This window comes from Dermochelys coriacea, chromosome 6 (assembly GCF_009764565.3).
Source record: "Dermochelys coriacea isolate rDerCor1 chromosome 6, rDerCor1.pri.v4, whole genome shotgun sequence".
Lineage (NCBI taxonomy): Eukaryota > Metazoa > Chordata > Testudines > Dermochelyidae > Dermochelys > Dermochelys coriacea.
In genome coordinates this window covers 78311197-78328636 of record NC_050073.1, presented here as the reverse complement: position 1 = coordinate 78328636, position 17440 = coordinate 78311197, and the positions used below count along the sequence as shown (strand labels likewise).

Here is a 17440-nt window from a genome sequence, read left to right as displayed (position 1 = left end):
GTAAGCGGGGTCTCCAAGGATCACAATGGGCATTTTGACTTCCCCTATGGTGATCTTCTGGTCTGGGAAGACAGTCCCGGCTTGCAACTTCCTGAACAGGCCTGCGTTCCGAAAGATGCGTGCGTCATGCACCTTTCCGGATCAGCCTGCGTTAATGTCAATGAAATGCCAACGGTGATCCACAAGTGCCTGGATAACCATAGAGAAATACCCCTTCCAATTTATGTACTCAGAGGCCAGGTGGGCTGGAGCCAGAATTGGAATATGCGTCCCATCTATTGCTCCTCCGCAGTTCGGGAAACCCAATTGTGCAAAGTCAGCCACAATGTCACGCATGTTACCAAGAGTCACGGTTCTTCTGAGCAGGATGTGATTAATGGCTCTGCAAACTTGCATCAACACGATTCCAACGGTCAACTTTCCCACTCCAAACTGGTTAGCCACCGATCGGTAGCTGTCTGGAGTTGCCAGCTTCCAGACTGCAATAGCCACCCGCTTCTCCACTGACGTTGCAGCTCTCAATCGCGTGTCCTTGCTTCGCAAGGTGGGGGCGAGCTCCTCACATAGTCCCATGAAAGTGGCTTTTCTCATCCGAAAGTTCTGCAGCCACTACTCGTCATCCCAGAGCATCACTCAGTGCTTGTTTCCCAAGCCCAAAAGCTGCGTTCCACTATGGTGAGCATGTCCATGAATGCCACAAGCAATCTCGTGTTGTATGCATTATGCGAGTAATCATCATCGTCGGATCCTCACTATCAGTGTGTAGCTTAAGGAGTAACTCGACTGCAATTCGTGAAGTGCTGGTGAGACCCATCAGCATATTCCTCAGCAGTTCGGGATCCATTCCTGCACCCTAAAAGGGAAGACAGAGCGCGCAGTACAGAAAATGTTGAAAGATGGTGCCAAATGTGGAGGGAAGCACAGGGATTGCTGGATGCAAAGTGATGCATCACGGGGCATTGGGACAGGACCCAGAATGCCCCGCACCCCCTCACTCCCTTCCCACAAGCCACAGCGCCAGAATGGGAAGAGGTGCTCTATGGGATAGCTGCCCATAATGCACCGTTCCCAACGTCACTGCAAGTGTCACAAATGTGGCCACATCAGTGCGCTTGCAGCTGACAGTGTGAACACACTGCAGCGCTTTCCCTACTGCAGTCTCCGAGGGCTGGTTTAACTCACTGCGCTCTACATCTGCAAGTGTAGCCACGCCCTTAGTAACCAGCATCCAAACCTTCCATGAAAGCACCCTTTCTCCCCAAGGGACTGAATGGATCCAGAGTGTCTTTCCCTATACTCTGTTATAGTAAAACAATCTTTTGCTTCTATTCACAGCCAGAGTGAAGCTCTATCTGTTGTAATGTTCCTATTTCAATTCTAATGTGTTTCAATTGTTTGATGGTTCCTCCGATGGTTTTTCATTGATAGTTTTGGGAGAGGACAAGGGTGGTCAACTGAGCCTTATACTACCTCACTGGTTGATTAGGGCAGAGTGACAACTCGCTCTTGCTTGAATGGGTCATCCCCGAGACTCATTACTTCTTGGTGATTAACTTGCACATTTGTACTCTAAGGCCTGGTCAACACTGGGAAATTAGGTCAGTATAACTACGTCGCTCAGATGTGGGAAAAATTCACTCTCCTGAACACCACATTTAAACCTAACCCCTGATGTAGGCAGTGCTAGGTCAATGGGACCTAGCTATGGCATCTTGGGGAGGTGAATTACCTACACCAATGGGAGAAGCCCTGCTGTTAGCATAGGTAATATCTTCACTGAAGTGCTGCAGCGGCACAGCTGCACCACTGCAGCGTTTTGAGTGTAGATATAAGCCCTTAATCCATAAAGCATACTTTCAGTATAAACATATTATTCCTTAAATATTACCCTTAATACATCTTGCAAGGAGTAGGAGTTCTGATACATTACAAGCTTTCCGTAGCACCTCACGATATCCCTTATGGATAAAAATCCTGCAAGATATGTGTTTGGTGAAATGAGTTTGACAGGTCCGAGGTGAGAGTTGTTTAAAAAAATGGGATCCATTCTGAAAACAGAATGATTCTAAGTCATTCCGCCTTTACAGCAGGCATGAGACTATTTTGCAGAGGAAAACTGAATAGAGTCAGTTTCCTTTTGCATTAACTATTATATATATGGAGCACCGCAGAAAAAACAAACAAATCCCTGAACCTTTTCCTGGAACTCCATTTTTCCTGGTGGTCCTTCTGAAACAGACCAATCTATTTTATTAGCAAATTTCCCTATTTATGACTTTCTAGGTGACATTTACAAAGATAAATATATCCTCTGGGTTGTTCAAGAACAATCAAATCCTTGCTTTGAGCCAAAAAACAAAACAAAAACAAAACCACCAATCTCTTATCTAGATACTTTCCAAGGAATGAGTTAAAGGAAGTTTTTAAACAAGAACTGAAATAATTGAAACTTGGCATTAAGCATTCACAAGCCTATATTCTCTATTTATCACACATTATTGGAACAAAGGAATAATTTTTTTTCCTGGGTTACCATCTTATTTTACTTTTGTTTTATGTAAATAGTAATTTTTATATTTGTTTCTTCAATATACGATATAATAAATAGACTACTATATCTAATTTTCTCTTAAGAATACCTTATGTGGCTTTTTTTTAAATAGACATTTTCCATTGTTATAGGGACCAGACTGATTGAACTACAACATCTTCATATTTTTTTATATAAAAGTTACATTATACATTTACAGAAATTATACTATATAACTAGATATTCCTTTACAAATTAATGTAAAATTAAGAAAAGCTATGAAAAATTAACTTGAGAACAACGTACCCTGGGTTTACTGATCAGATTTTGTAACTAGTTACCAGATTTATTTTCCTCAGTTCTATAAGATGGAAATAAATAAGGCAGAAGTATACAGTAAATATAATGAAGGAGTTTTTAAGTAGTTGAAACCACCCTGAAAAACTATTTACATCTAATTTCACCTCATCTGGCCTCAGTATCCATAATCCTTTTAAAAGTTTCCTTCCAATTTCTTTTTTTAATAGACAATTCATTTTCAGAGCCCATTTTTATGGCTCATTTTCTTATCTTTTTATTCACTATGGTCCCATTCCTGCAACAAATGCCATCTGAATAGACCCCTCTATGCATATGTTGCATATCTATCTGCATGATTGGGATAATAGTGAGTAGAAAGTTAAGAAACAGTCATTAAGATAGACTTGTCAAGTTTAATAGTCTATTCCATATTTTTTGATACACTGCGTTTTATAGGTTTCAGAGTAGCAGCCGTGTTAGTCTGTATTCGCAAAAAGAAAAGGAGTACTTGTGGCACCTTAGAGACTAACAAATTTATTAGAGCATAAGCTTTCGTGTAAATGCATCCGATGAAGTGAGCTGTAGCTCACGAAAGCTTATGCTCTAATAAATTTGTTAGTCTCTAAGGTGCCACAAGTACTGCGTTTTATGTGGAAGACTAAGATATATGTGTGTGTCCCCCAGTACTGTTCCTTTAAAAACAAACATGCATCAAGGGTGTGAACTGAAGCACTCAAAAGTCAAGAAACGACAATATCAAAGTTGTCTGTTCAACCTTAATTCAGCCTGTGTGTTTACTGTACAATAAATGTTTTTAGTTTAGTTTTTTAATGCAGGATTATTCATTGCCCATGAGACAGTAAATGAGACTGTTGTCCTTATCACCTCGCTTCACCCATTGCCAGGGCCATAGAATGAATTAGTCAGAGATTCTGGAAGAGGGAAAAATGGTCTTGTTAAAGCACAGAACTGGGACATAGTAGATCTGAGTTTTATTTCTGCCTGGACTTCCTGTATGACCTTTGGCAAAATCAAAATCTCTGTGTCTCAATTCTTCCTCTGTAAAATGGAGTTAATACTTCCCATGCTTCACGACAGGACGCGACAAGAACAAGCTTATTAATGTTTGTGAGGTGCTCCAAAACTACAGTGATGGGAGTCCTGTAAGTACCCACATCAACAGAAGACTGAACAAGCAACCTTTACTTCTACCTATCCTGACTTGAGCACTTAACTTAGAAACTCTAACATTTTTAATGGAGGTTTTTTTTTGTATATATTGTACATACAGTATATGGCATAAGAAGATATCATTCATCTTCCATAACAACATTACTAAGATCTAAACTGAACATGTATCAACATAACTGAGTCATTTAAACATAGCTAGAGTTCCAGACTGGCATCATCTCAGTATAAACACACCTAAAGGAAAAAAAACTTACAAAATATCATACGCTCCTATCTACTACCGACACAATCAGAGCAGATTTCCGAGTAGCAGCCATGTTAGTCTGTATTCACAAAAAGAAAAGGAGTACTTGTGGCACATTAGAGACTAACAAATGTATTTGAGCATAAGCTTTCGTGAACTACAGCTCACTTCATCAGATGTTTCAGAGTAGCAGCCGTGTTAGTCTGTATTCGCAAAAAGAAAAGGAGTACTTGTGGCACCTTAGAGACTAACAAATTTATTAGAGCATAAGCTTTCGTGAGCTACAGCTCACTTCATCGGATGCATTTCATCGGATGCATCGGAAATGCATCCGATGAAGTGAGCTGTAGCTCACGAAAGCTTATGCTCTAATAAATTTGTTAGTCTCTAAGGTGCCACAAGTACTCCTTTTCTTTTTGCTTCATCAGATGCTTATGCTCAAATAAATTTGTTAATCAGAGCAAAAAGAAAAGGAGTACTTGTGGCACCTTAGAGACTAACAAATTTGTTAGTCTCTAAGGTGCCACAAGTACTCCTTTTCTTTTTGCGAATACAGACTAACACGGCTGCTACTCTGAAACCTGTGATTAATCAGAGCAGAGTAACTGCTGACCTATTACATTGGTTTTGTCACTCCTATATGTTCTCATTGTCTTCCTCATAATCCATATCTACCTACTAATACTTAGTGATAATCTAAACAAGAACTCTTCTCTACTAGGGTGTAGCTGTTTCCATCATTTCACACTGACTCAGACATACGTCTAGCCTTCAGAGTGATGTTTGGGTTTACTGTGTGTGCTTATTGTGTTGTTGTGTGTGGATTTGTGAGCATGGCTAATGAAGTGTGGGGGCTGTAGTGTGGAGCTTTGTCTTTGGGTTTATTATTCTCTCTTAACAGAGCAGCAGGGTTCAGAGGCAGCATGAGACAGCCTAGCTGTTCCACGTTCCCTTTACTTACTGGATTTTGTGATTGTGAGAAAGACAAGATCAAACACTCTTCCAAATACCTGCATCAATGGGAAGACAAGATAGATAACATAGGCCTCCAGAAACTCTTCAGTCAGGAGAGAAAGAAGCTCCCCAAAATATAAGTGGGCAAGGTGATCAGAGAACCTCTCCCTTAAACACCTGTTGATTTTTGGGGAGTGGGGAAGGACAGCAGTTGATGGGCACAACACAGAAAAAGATACAGCGGCCCAGAAGCGGTGGGGGTGGTCTGGAAGAACTTTAGCCAAAACTCCGATCCCTCTGGCTGTAGGTATGGTTACCCATGCCTCTCCAGTTTTTTTTTTTCAAAAGAAGAGGCTATGTATGCCCTCTCCTCTCTCTATCAAAGGCATGTTAGGTTCCCCCTCACTGCTGCCATTAAGGATATATTTTAGATGCTACAACACTGAGTGAGGCTTGTTACTTTTTTAGGAATAAGGTACCATAAAACTCTCCAAACCTCCACTAAAAATATTTTTTTAGTTACACTCATATTTGGGAATTATTGGCCTTCACTAGTTTTTCTGAAGAACTGAGGGTCAGGGAAAGTACAAGTCTTTCTTATCCATAGTTCATGTATTTTATTCGGCTGTTATCATATCAAAGAACAACAACATGTGTTGAATTCTCAGATTGCTAGCACCAAGAACAAGCATTATGGTGCTAAGAACAGATAAACTTTGTTTGGCCATAAGCATAACAGCCATTTCATTTTGGCACCTCCTCTGCAGCAATTTGCAGACTGCCCATCTAAACCAAACTTTGATAAGCAACTGTATTCTATTGTTTCAGAGTAGCAGCCGTGTTAGTCTGTATTCGCAAAAAGAAAAGGAGTACTTGTGGCACCTTAGAGACTAACAAATTTATTAGAGCATAAGCTTTCGTGAGCTACAGCTCACTTCATCGGATGCATTTGGTGGAAAAAACAGAGGAGAGATTTATATACACACACACAGAGAACATGAAACAATGGGTTTATCATACACACTGTAAGGAGAGTGATCACTTAAGATAAACCATCACCAACAGCGGGGGCGGGGGGAGGGGAAGGAGGAAAACCTTTCATGGTGACAAGCAGGTAGGCTAATTCCAGCAGTTAACAAGAATATCAGAGGAACAGTGGGGGGTGGGGTGGGAGGGAGAAATACCATGGGGAAATAGTTTTACTTTGTGTAATGACTCATCCATTCCCAGTCTCTATTCAAGCCTAAGTTAATTGTATCCAGTTTGCAAATTAATTCCAATTCAGCAGTCTCTCGTTGGAGTCTGTTTTTGAAGCTTTTTTGTTGAAGTATAGCCACTCTTAGGTCTGTGATCGAGTGACCAGAGAGATTGAAGTATTCTATTGTGTTGGTTCTCAAGCGGCAGTCTGTATCCCAATCTCTTGGAGAGGCCTTCTTAGTAATAGGAAGCATGAAAATTTAGAATCAAGCATGGGGATTCAGATGCTGGGAGTGGAGAAGCTTTGTGAGAGGATCTGTTTCCTATAAAGTGTCTACAAATTCGAGAACCACAACTCCAGTTAACATGTCATATCAACTTGTGAGTGGGAACAAATATCCTAACATATGGACATGAATGTAAACTGTCAAGCCCATTCTTGTGTAACAGCTTCGGTTGGGAAGGACAACATTAATGGTCAAGAATATTGACAAAGTAGTCCATGAAGTAGCATTCCACTCCTGTGAGTAATGGGAAATGCTATAGATCGTTCAGGTCAAAATTAAAAAAAAAATCATATAACTTGCACACCAAAGAAAAGCATATGAATCCAATGGCTCTTCACCTTCTTATAAGGCTTTTGCTTATGGTTTCCACAAAAACAGATTATTTTGGTGGACAGCTTCATATGAGTGAATAAGTTAAAGAAAAAGGGGGAGAGAAAGACTACTTCATTAACAGAAAATTCACATACCATTTCTATTCAATGGGTCCCTCTCACAGATTACTTTAGCAGTTTAGCAATTATTCTAAAGCTTCCCACTCAGTTTAACATGGAACCTAGGTTGTTTACTCAATCAGAACCCTGTTCCTACAGACAAGTCAGCCTGATTTTATATATATATATATTTATTTTAAACACACACCTTCCCCCCAGTTCCCCATTGGAATAGATTTTGATCAAAATAGGACTCTTCAGATGAGTCTGTTTATTTGTAGCAACAGTATCATTATTACCTAAATAGGCAAAGCACAGAGATTTGTGCTTATGCTGGCCTTTAGATCACCATTTCTGATTCCTGCTCTAATAAATTTGTTAGTCTCTAAGGTGCCACAAGTACTCCTTTTCTTTTTGCGAATACAGACTAACACGGCTGCTACTCTGAAACCTGTCAGATTCCCTAGGCTCCTGTAGTTGAGAACCAAATGAAAACTGATTTACGTGAAAGTACAATTTATGTAATCATCACCTTGGTAACTATTTTTCTATTACAATTTAGAACCCTGTCAACAAAGTCATTCAAACCATTTCATAAAATGTTGTGCTCATTCAGTGAAGAGCCTGGCATGATTTTTTTTTCAGCTGGATACTGTGCCTGCTTTTGAAATTAAACTTTTCCCCTTGATACTAAATTAGAGATTGCTCATGTTTCCCAAGGGTGTACAAACTTTGCTACAGGTAGAACTAGACATTTTAAGAGCAAAACACGCACATTCAACAAATGTTGACTTTCAACATTTGACTAAACAATCCTTCAGCTTCAAAAAGGCAGCAACTTTCCATCAGCTGAAAAGCGTAAATGCAAAATACACACCACATGCACAATTTGCTGTGCACAGTAGAATTCTATAAAACCCCACAAGAGACTAAAAAAATGTCAACTCAGTGATGCAACAATTTTCAGACAACTCTATGTACCCGTACATAACTCATAGTAACTGGGCATGTAGGGATGTATATTGCACTTTTAGCATGAACTACAGACTGTGGATGTATATCACAACCTCAGCAACAAACACTAATTCAGAGAAGTTACATTAATAGGTCACGTGACATTCATTTTAATATATGTTAAAGTGAACTAATATCCCTCCTGATTTTTTCTATGCAGTTAAATAAAAATTTTATTAGCATATTTTTATATTAGGTTTTTGTAGTTATGTATTTTATATATATATAAATAAATTTCTCCAGTTAAGTAACAAGATTTCCTTCCATTAAAATAAATTTCCAATATAACATGCAGCTGAATTAGGAATTAGGTTGCATATCATTTTCACCATTAACAATGGAGCTCTAAGACATATTAGGTCAGCCAGACGTTTATAGAACTATGTTAAAAAAAAAGGCTTTAATTGCAAGTTGTTTTTATAAAATCGGCTCTGGAAAATGTAAATGTTCTAAGCTTCATTCGACTTCCAAAACAAAATAAATATTTATGAAAGTTCTCTCAGCAAGTTCATTTACCAGTTGGTATTTCTCTATATAGAACATCTACACCATCTTGTGGAGAAGAAAGGTAAAGTAAGAAATCTCTAAAAACTCTAACTGACACCAAGAGCTGTTTTAAAACTTACTAAAACAATACAAAATATTTACATTTCAGAATAGATAGACCATTAAACCATTATAATCTGTACATTTCATAAAACATCCAAAAAGCAAGCTAACAGCAACCTCCCATCATGACAATTTAGTGTCATAAGCATTTGTAGATGTGGAACGAGAAAACACAAGATTTGTATAGGATAGCTGCAGAACAAACCTCAAGCCTTCTTCTCTTAGAAAATGACAAAAATGAAAATCAGTGACAAAACTTAGATCTAACTGATTTAAGACAAATTTTTGCATTAAGAGAAATAAAGCTAAACACAAAAAGTATAAGATTACAAACTTATGAAAAACAGCCCTGCATAACTGAATTACCAGTATCTTAATAACTACAGCAACATTTTAAATAGTAAATGTTTTAAAAAGGTACTGCAATGTTAAAACTCCCAACCCTTCACAATAACCTTCCAAATTTGTTTTAGATGAAATCGCTTCCAAATAAATTCAATATATAAAATTTGATTTTGATTAAGGGCTGATGCGGTTACTATATTTAAGAGTAAACTGAAAATGCAACTGTACTTTCAATAGTAAAAATGAAGTTTATTCTCCTACCAGTACGTCATGCACTAAGGCCTGGTATGTCCAAGTATGGTGTAGAGGAGTTGCTAAATCTATGTTTCTGTCAACAAGGACTAACAAAGGCCTTTGGAAGCTGTAAATAAAAGACATTTTGTCAGTAACTCTTTATACATATTTGGAGGAGACTCTCAGTCTCTTCAGAAGTATCAGATATTCTTTGGAGTTTTTCTGTACTGCCAATCTCTTTTAAATCAGTGACCTCAGAGGTTCAGGGGCAAAATTAGCAATCAACATTACCCAAAAGAATAACAGTATTGTGAATTCATTGTTTCATTTACTATGGTACTACATATTCATATTTAAACAATATGACAAGGGAAATATTTTGTTTTATATATATATTATTCTCATAGCAAAATGACTGACCAAATATTATTTTATCAACTACAATTGGTTAATAACACAGTAAAAGCATCCTGATTGTTTAATAATTTAGACTGGTTAATAATTAAATCAGAGTGTTTTAATACCATGTGCTGCAAAGAGCCACTTACAACTCGGGAGCCTGAGTCTGACTATCACTGCTTTAAATATTATTCTGCAAATTGTATGTACTACCATGCTGAATTTACAACTTTAGGGAGTTTGGCTTGGGACATAATTAACTGAGAGAATTCACAAAGATAAGATTGAGACCAAGAAATCAGCAATATTAAAAAAAGACTGAAAGTTACATTAATATTCTCATCATCCATATAAAAGCCCAAAGACACAAACTTTCATATTTCAGGGCAAAAGCCAAATCCTAATTGGCAGGTATTAGAAAGAAACTTCCTGTTTAGTAGATTATTCCATAATTTTCTGTTACAGAGTTTGTTTCACCTTCCTCTGAAGCATGTTGGGGCTGGCCACTGCCAAAAATGGGATACTGATTAGATAGACATGGGTCTGATGTGATAAGGCAACTCTCACGCTTTGTTGTAACTAAAGAGCTACCACACACAATTTTAAATCCAAGTCAAATAACCAGCACCGACCAGCCTTCTTAGTTAATAGCTTAGTTACACAGATTCATGATCGATTATTGAATAGAGACTGTATTGGTATCGATAGGTGATAATCACCTTCTAGCAATAGACAATAATAAAATATTCAGGATTATTAGATTAGATTTGTCAGCATTTTATGAAATTATTGACTCGTCCATGGAAAGTGGTGAGGTGGATGGATGAAATAGTTTGAGTGGGTTTGGTTCTTCTGAAAAAGATTCTAGGAGTAGTATCGAATCCCTGCTCATGCCCCATGCCCCAAAAGGAACCTCACATCTGCAGTCTCTCTCTCGGTAGTCCATCATGCCACCTCTCCTGTTTGATTTGTACGTGAAGCCACAAAGAGCTTATGGCTTGCATTGTCATCAACATGCTGATACTCAACTCCTCTGAGTAAATTTTCAAAAGTGCCTAAGTAGATTAGGAAAAATCAATAAGATTTAAACTCCTAAAAGGGTGTTTTTTCCTACTTCTGAAAAGGGGACTTGAGCACTTTTTGAACGTTTTATCCCATCTCCTTTTCAATGAACCCAAATACTATCATTTCATTACTCTCCAAGGGTCTGAAGACTAAGCTACAAACTCTGCCATGTCACTGTTTACCCTTTTCCCATCTCATTTATGAATATTTTCTCCATGTTAAAATGAATTACATATTTGAGGGCCTGATCCTGCATAAATTTGTGTGCTGTATAAGCCAGCACATAAAAAGATACAATGTGTGCACTCTGACTAGAACAACATATCAGTAATTCACATCCTTGTCAATAAGGTAAGTGGTGTGACAACCATCATCAAACAAAAGCAGTTAATACAACTGCTTTATTAGGGACAGGAGAATGAGGAGCCAGGGCAGGCAGGTCAGAGTACACCAGTGGACCCAGAGCAATGTGCCACTACAAGCAATAAGCCTACCTAACTGAAAGACAATTATTGTTCTGTTAGTAAGAGGTGTCTTAGGTCTGTGAAAGGCAATGCAAGATGCTTTGTATCACCAGCTCAATGATACATACAGTACAAGGGCACCAAACAGAAGCAGCCTCACCACACAGTCCCAGAAGGTCATAGGGATAAACAGACATGGAAATTGGTGATCCTCACAGTCCCACAGGGGTAGGTAAAGAGTAGTGGAAGAGAACAGTAGTTGCCAAACCCCCTCCCCACCCTCCAAAGAACGTAAATTCAAGTTGTTGGTAATGATCTTTAAAGCCTTTAAAAATCCTGGACTGGGATATTAGAGAGACTGTTTCACTCCATACCTGCCCTGTGGCAAATAGGATCAGCTGGGAAGAACTTGCTGTTGGTTTGTGAGGCTGAAATAACCAAGACCAATGGCAGGACTCTCAGAGAGTTAGTCTGCCTTTTTTATTACCGACTAAATAAAAGGAAGGTTATGAATATTTCTGAAAGCAACACACCATTCATTCTCATTCTTTAAGTTGATATAGCAAATATTTTTGCAGTATATTTGATCTTTCTGGGTCTACAGTTGAACAAAATGTTTGTCTTCTTTAATTATATGAAAGTTTTTAGCTCAGGATCTGAGGGCTACATTCTGTCTACCCATAGTGTTTAATCTGATGGGGGTTTGTTCTATTAATATGAACTGACATTTATTTTCCTTAATATTTCTGAAGACTTCATAAAAGCAAGTTCTCTCAGGCATGAACCATGTCTTTGCATGTGTCTGTACAATGTCTAGCTCAAGAGTCCCAAGCCAAATGGGGCCTTTTAGTGTTACTGCAACAAATATATAAAAATAATGCAAAATAACTGTAGCACGCTACCTGAATTGTCCAGCCCCAAGCGTGTCACCTGTGAAAAGACTGTTTCTGGCATCTCTTAGGTTCTCTCGGAGTTTCTTATCTAGTTTCTAAAAAATGTAAAGCATCTTTTTACACATCGGTGAGGTTAGCGATTCTCTCAACCAGTTTGTACAATGGACAAAGTTTAAGACAGATGAGCTTTGCTGATGTTAAGACAATAATTTTCCAAATTTTAGTTTTTCTAATAGTCATGCTACTGCTTAAATCACACTAACTTACTTTGGACACAGTTTCTCTTACTTGCCATATTGCTATCTTGACAGTTCTGGGCAAATTCCTGATTTTCCAGACAATCCAAGTCCATCTTTAGTGGAGTGTCTGCATCTCTTTCTCTCTAAGCACATATTAGTTAGATTAAAAAAAAACTGAAGAGAATCATGCAAGTTTCAAAGTCAGGTGCTTGAAAGATAGACAATGCTGGATTTATGGTTACTCATGCTAACTGAGTTCTGCCTCCTTTGTGTCCAGCTTGTGCACTGAATGAGGCAAGGGTCCGGTGGAAAAAATGTGATTATGTAATTAAAGCCTGTATCATAATGCATATGCACAAGGGGAAGAATTAAGTTTGCACTGACAACTGTAAATATGGCATTTCAGCTTTCAAATGCCAGGTGTTCCCATTACAGTCTGCTACATTGTTATTGTTTTGCATTCTGCCAAAAGTTTTCCTAAGGACTGGAAGCGAGAGAAGGGAAATGATGATTTTAAAAAGAAAAGGAGGACTTGTGGCACCTTAGAGACTAACAAATTTATTTGAGCATAAGCTTTCGTGAGCTACAGCTCATTTCATTGGATGCATTCAGTGGAAAAACTAGTTCAGTTACCATTATTTTATATTTTATATTCTATGAAAAAAAATCACATCTCTAATCTGATGTCATTAAAGAGGTAAAAAACTGCAGCTGTAGTCTTGTGAAACATTTCAGACGTGCTATTGACTAATTAACTAAAAAGAACAGTGTTTTGTTTTGTTGTCTTTCTAGCAATCTCTAAACTGGAGTCAGAAATTCTACAACACTTCCTTTGTTGTTTTGGGAGTTATTTGGCTCTCTCCCTTTCCCCCTCTCTCCCCCACATTTTTTTGTTTGTTTTTGTTTTTTTAAAAAGGAGGAGACAGATATAAGCAGCCAAGTAACCTAGGTTCCCATTCATAGACCTGAGGGGAAGACTGCTGCAGTGAGGCATTAGATATCTGGGGCCAGCTCCAGGAGGAGGCTTGCAGAGGTGGCTTCAGCTGTCAAGGAGGGAATGAGGGAAAAGGTCTGGCCAAATGAAAGGAGAGACTAAAAGATCCATTCATCTTCTCTATATGTTCAGGGTATGGGAAGCCCAAAGAATTCAGCATAGGCCACTACAGCTGCTTCATCACCCACTGTTGTCAAACTAAGGAAGAGTGAATCCTATAGGTCTGACAGCATACCACAACAATTCTCACTATGCCAGCATTTGCTGCATTGGCACATTTGGGTGAGTCACATTTTAAGGTTGAAGCTGCTATTATTTCCATTCACATGGGAAAGATTCCTATTGCCCTGTCTTAGCAGGATTTTGAAAGGCTGTTCTAGTCATTTATTCTCCATGGACTTTTCATAAGCCAAATGCAGATAAAATATTTTTCCTACATAATTTTAATATTATTTATAATAATGTGTCTAATTAGGTCATATAAGCCATATTTAGATAAGGATAATTGTAGCGGAAATTAAAGTTATATCAGCTTAAAGGGACAAATCTTTTCCATTACTAAGCAATACTGCAGTAAGTGAAGGAGGCTCTCTCTAAACATTTATTAACAAAGCAATTATCTACTGTACTCATTCTCCAATTACTATTAGCGCATTCCCAATTTACATACACCAAAATACTTCGCTCTATGATCATTGCACAAATTCTGATGGGATCCAGAGATCCAAACAAGCACATTAAAACTACAACCATTAACTAAAAAGTATGACTACAATTATTTACACAAACATTTTACATAATTCTAACTACCATCTGACACAGCAGGCAGGGATACGTTCCTAGGGTGCTATGTCTAGTGGAAAAGGAAAAGATGAGGGTCAGTTTGGGCTGGAGAGACATGTGCACCTCCACCCATTGGAGTCTGCTTTCTAAAGATTCTGTGTCTGTGTGACTAGTCACACAACTTCTACAATGAGGCTCTGTGGAAGCAATGTCAGGAAGGAGAACCTTGGCCATTTTCTTTCAGTTTTCCTCTTTGATGTTAAATGTTCAGGGTTGTAAAAAAACAAAAACAAAATGCTATTAGGACATTTATTTGAAACAATCATATATTTAGTCTTACCACTGCCACCATTTCTGCTGCAGTTCCTCTTGAGCATCTGATTATAGGAATAGCTCCTATTAAAAGATACATTGACCTCTATTTAGATTATAATTTCCAGGTCATAAATAATTATACTGCAAAGTTGTGATTTTTATTTTTTAAAGCAAATGATTTGGGGTGCCAAATTTTCAAAACATGCTGTCTAAACTGAACTAAACTAAATATAAAACTAAACTGAACTAAATATAAAATATGGCTCTAGTAGTCACTATCCACGATATCACAAAAAATGGTTTATATCAATACATTTAAACAAAGTATTATAAAAACATAGTAAGAATGATAAATACTTAAAATAATGTTATAAATATATGTCTTAGAAGTACACTGAGAGTTACAGAAATTGCCAGCTAAAATAATCAAAAAAAATGTTCTCTTACCTATCCCACATGCAAATATTAAAAGTTGGGCTGTCAACCTATTAAAAATATTAATCACACGATTAATCGCACAGTTAAAGATTAATAGAATGCCGTTTATTTAAATGTTTTTGGGTGTTTTATACATTTTCAAATATATTGATTTCAATTACCACACAGAATACAAAGTGTACAGTGTTCACTTTATATTATTTTTTATTACAAATATTTGCACAGTAAAAAACAAAAGAAATGGTATTTTTCAATTAACCTAATACAAATAATGTAGTGCAATCTCTAACATAAAAGTTGAACTAACAAATGTAGAATTATGTACAAAAATATAACTGCACTCAAAAATAAAACATTGTAAAACTTTAGAGCCTACAAGTCCACTCAGTCCTAGTTCTTGTTCAGCCAATCACTCAGACAAACAAGTTTGTTTACATTTGCAGGAGATAATGCTGCCCGCTTCTTGTTTACAATGTCACTTGAAAGTGAGAACAGGTGTTTGCATGGCACTGTTGTAGCCAGTGCCGCAAGATATTTACGTGCCAGATCCATTAAAGAGTCATACGTCCCTTCATGTTTCAACCACCCTTCCAGAGGACGCGTCCATGCCAATGATAGGTTCCTGCTCGATAGCAATCCAAAGCAGCGAGGACTGATGCATATTCATTTTCAACATCTGAGTCAGATGCCACCAACAGAAGGTTGATTTTCTTTTTTGGTGGTTCAGTTCTGTAGTTTCCACATCGGAGTGTTGCTCTTTTAAGACTTCTGAAAACATGCTCCATACCGCATCCCTCTCAGATTCTTAAATCTTGGGTCGAGTGCTGTAGCTGTCTTTAGAAATCTCACATTGGTACCTTCTTTGAGTTTTGTCAAATCTGCAGTGAAAGTGTTCTTAAAACGAACAACATATGCTGGGTCATCGTCCAAGATTGCTATAACATGAAATATATTGCAGAATGTGGGTAAAACAGAGCAGAAGACATACAATTCTCTCCCAAGGAATTCAATCACAAATTTAATTAACACATTACTTTTTTAAGGAGTGTCATCAGTATAGAAGCATGCCCTCTGGAATGGTGGCCAAAGCATAAAGGGACATATGAATATTTAGCATATCTGGCACTTAAATACCTTGCAGTGATGGCTACAAAACTGCCATGTGAACAGCTGTTCTCACTGTCAGGGGACATTGTAAATAAGAAGTGTAAATGAGAATTATGTCCTGTAAATGTAAGCAAACGTATTTGTCTTAGCGATTGGCTGAACGAGAAGTAGGACTGAGTGGACTTGTAGGCTCTGATGTTTTACATTGCACTCAAAAAACAAAACAGTTACGTAACAAAAAAAAAATCTACATTTGTAAGTTGCATTTTCATGATAAAGAGATTGCACTACATTACTTGTATGAGGTGAATTGAAAAATACTATTTCTTTATCATTTTTACAGTGCAAATATTTGTAATAAAAATAATAATAATATAAAGTGAGAACTATACAGTTTGTATTCTGTGTTGTAACTGAAATCAACATATTTGAAAACGTAGAAAAACATCCAAAAATATAATAAATTTCAACTGGTATTGTTTAACAGTGCAATTAAAAGTGCGATTAATCAGGATTAATTTTTTTGAGTTAATCACACGAGTTAACTGTGATTAATCAACAGCCCTAATTCAAAGTTAAGAATTTTAAAATATAATTTACATTATTTATGCTGTTTATTTACTTTTTCATTTCTCGCTGATTAGATAATCAAATAGATTAATCAAGTTTGCTTTTGCTTAGTTGTTTTTGCTTTTGATGGTCAGGGTCTCTTCCATTAAGACAATACTGCAAGATCTGGGTTGCAACTCATTGCAGGGGAATATTTATTTATTAAAATAAATTTTTCATTGGAATTTCAGGCTTCACCTGTTATATATTGAATTTTTAAATACATGCAAGTTGAAACGCTGAAGATTCAAGTGGCTCTTTAAGATACACTTTACTTCTTGCCACAGAAACTAAGGCATTCAACAGGTTCTAAGGATCCTTCTAATTCTGAGTGCCCTGGGGGCTGCTAAACTCTCTTCCTCAAGAAGTTACAATTTTAGGCAGTGAAAAGGGAAATAAATCTGAGAGCTGTCAATTAGCACTTCAGTGCTTATAATTTTAAGCATGTTAAATTTTACTCAGTTGCTATTAAAATGGACATGTACACTTTTCAATTATTTCTCTGACAGTTATCCAACCATTAATGACAAACATTGATAATACCTTGTATGCTATCTAACAAAAACTTGTTTTATGAGCAAAAACCCTGACAATCTCTCAAAATCTCAGAATAAGAGATTTTATCTTGTTGGTTGTCATCAAGACTGGTTGTGTGTCATGGCAAAAAAAAAATGACAGTAATTTTACTGTAAGAAAAGGAAAAGTAAGGGAACAACATATCCTTTATTTTACAATATGAATTATTTAAAATATTTAACTAATATTTTCATAAAATTAAAAACACTCCATGACCAAGCT

At 37.2% G+C, this 17440-nt stretch overlaps 1 protein-coding gene across 1 annotated transcript in view; it reads right to left on the bottom strand.

Annotated features, from left to right (window-relative positions):
* SCFD1 (sec1 family domain containing 1) overlaps positions 1 to 17440 on the bottom strand; it is a 139872-nt gene that overhangs the window by 105107 nt on the left and 17325 nt on the right. The window contains 3 exon segments of the mRNA XM_038405110.2: positions 9364 to 9463; positions 12167 to 12252; positions 14514 to 14569. Coding sequence (XP_038261038.1) covers positions 9364 to 9463; positions 12167 to 12252; positions 14514 to 14569 — 242 coding nt within the window.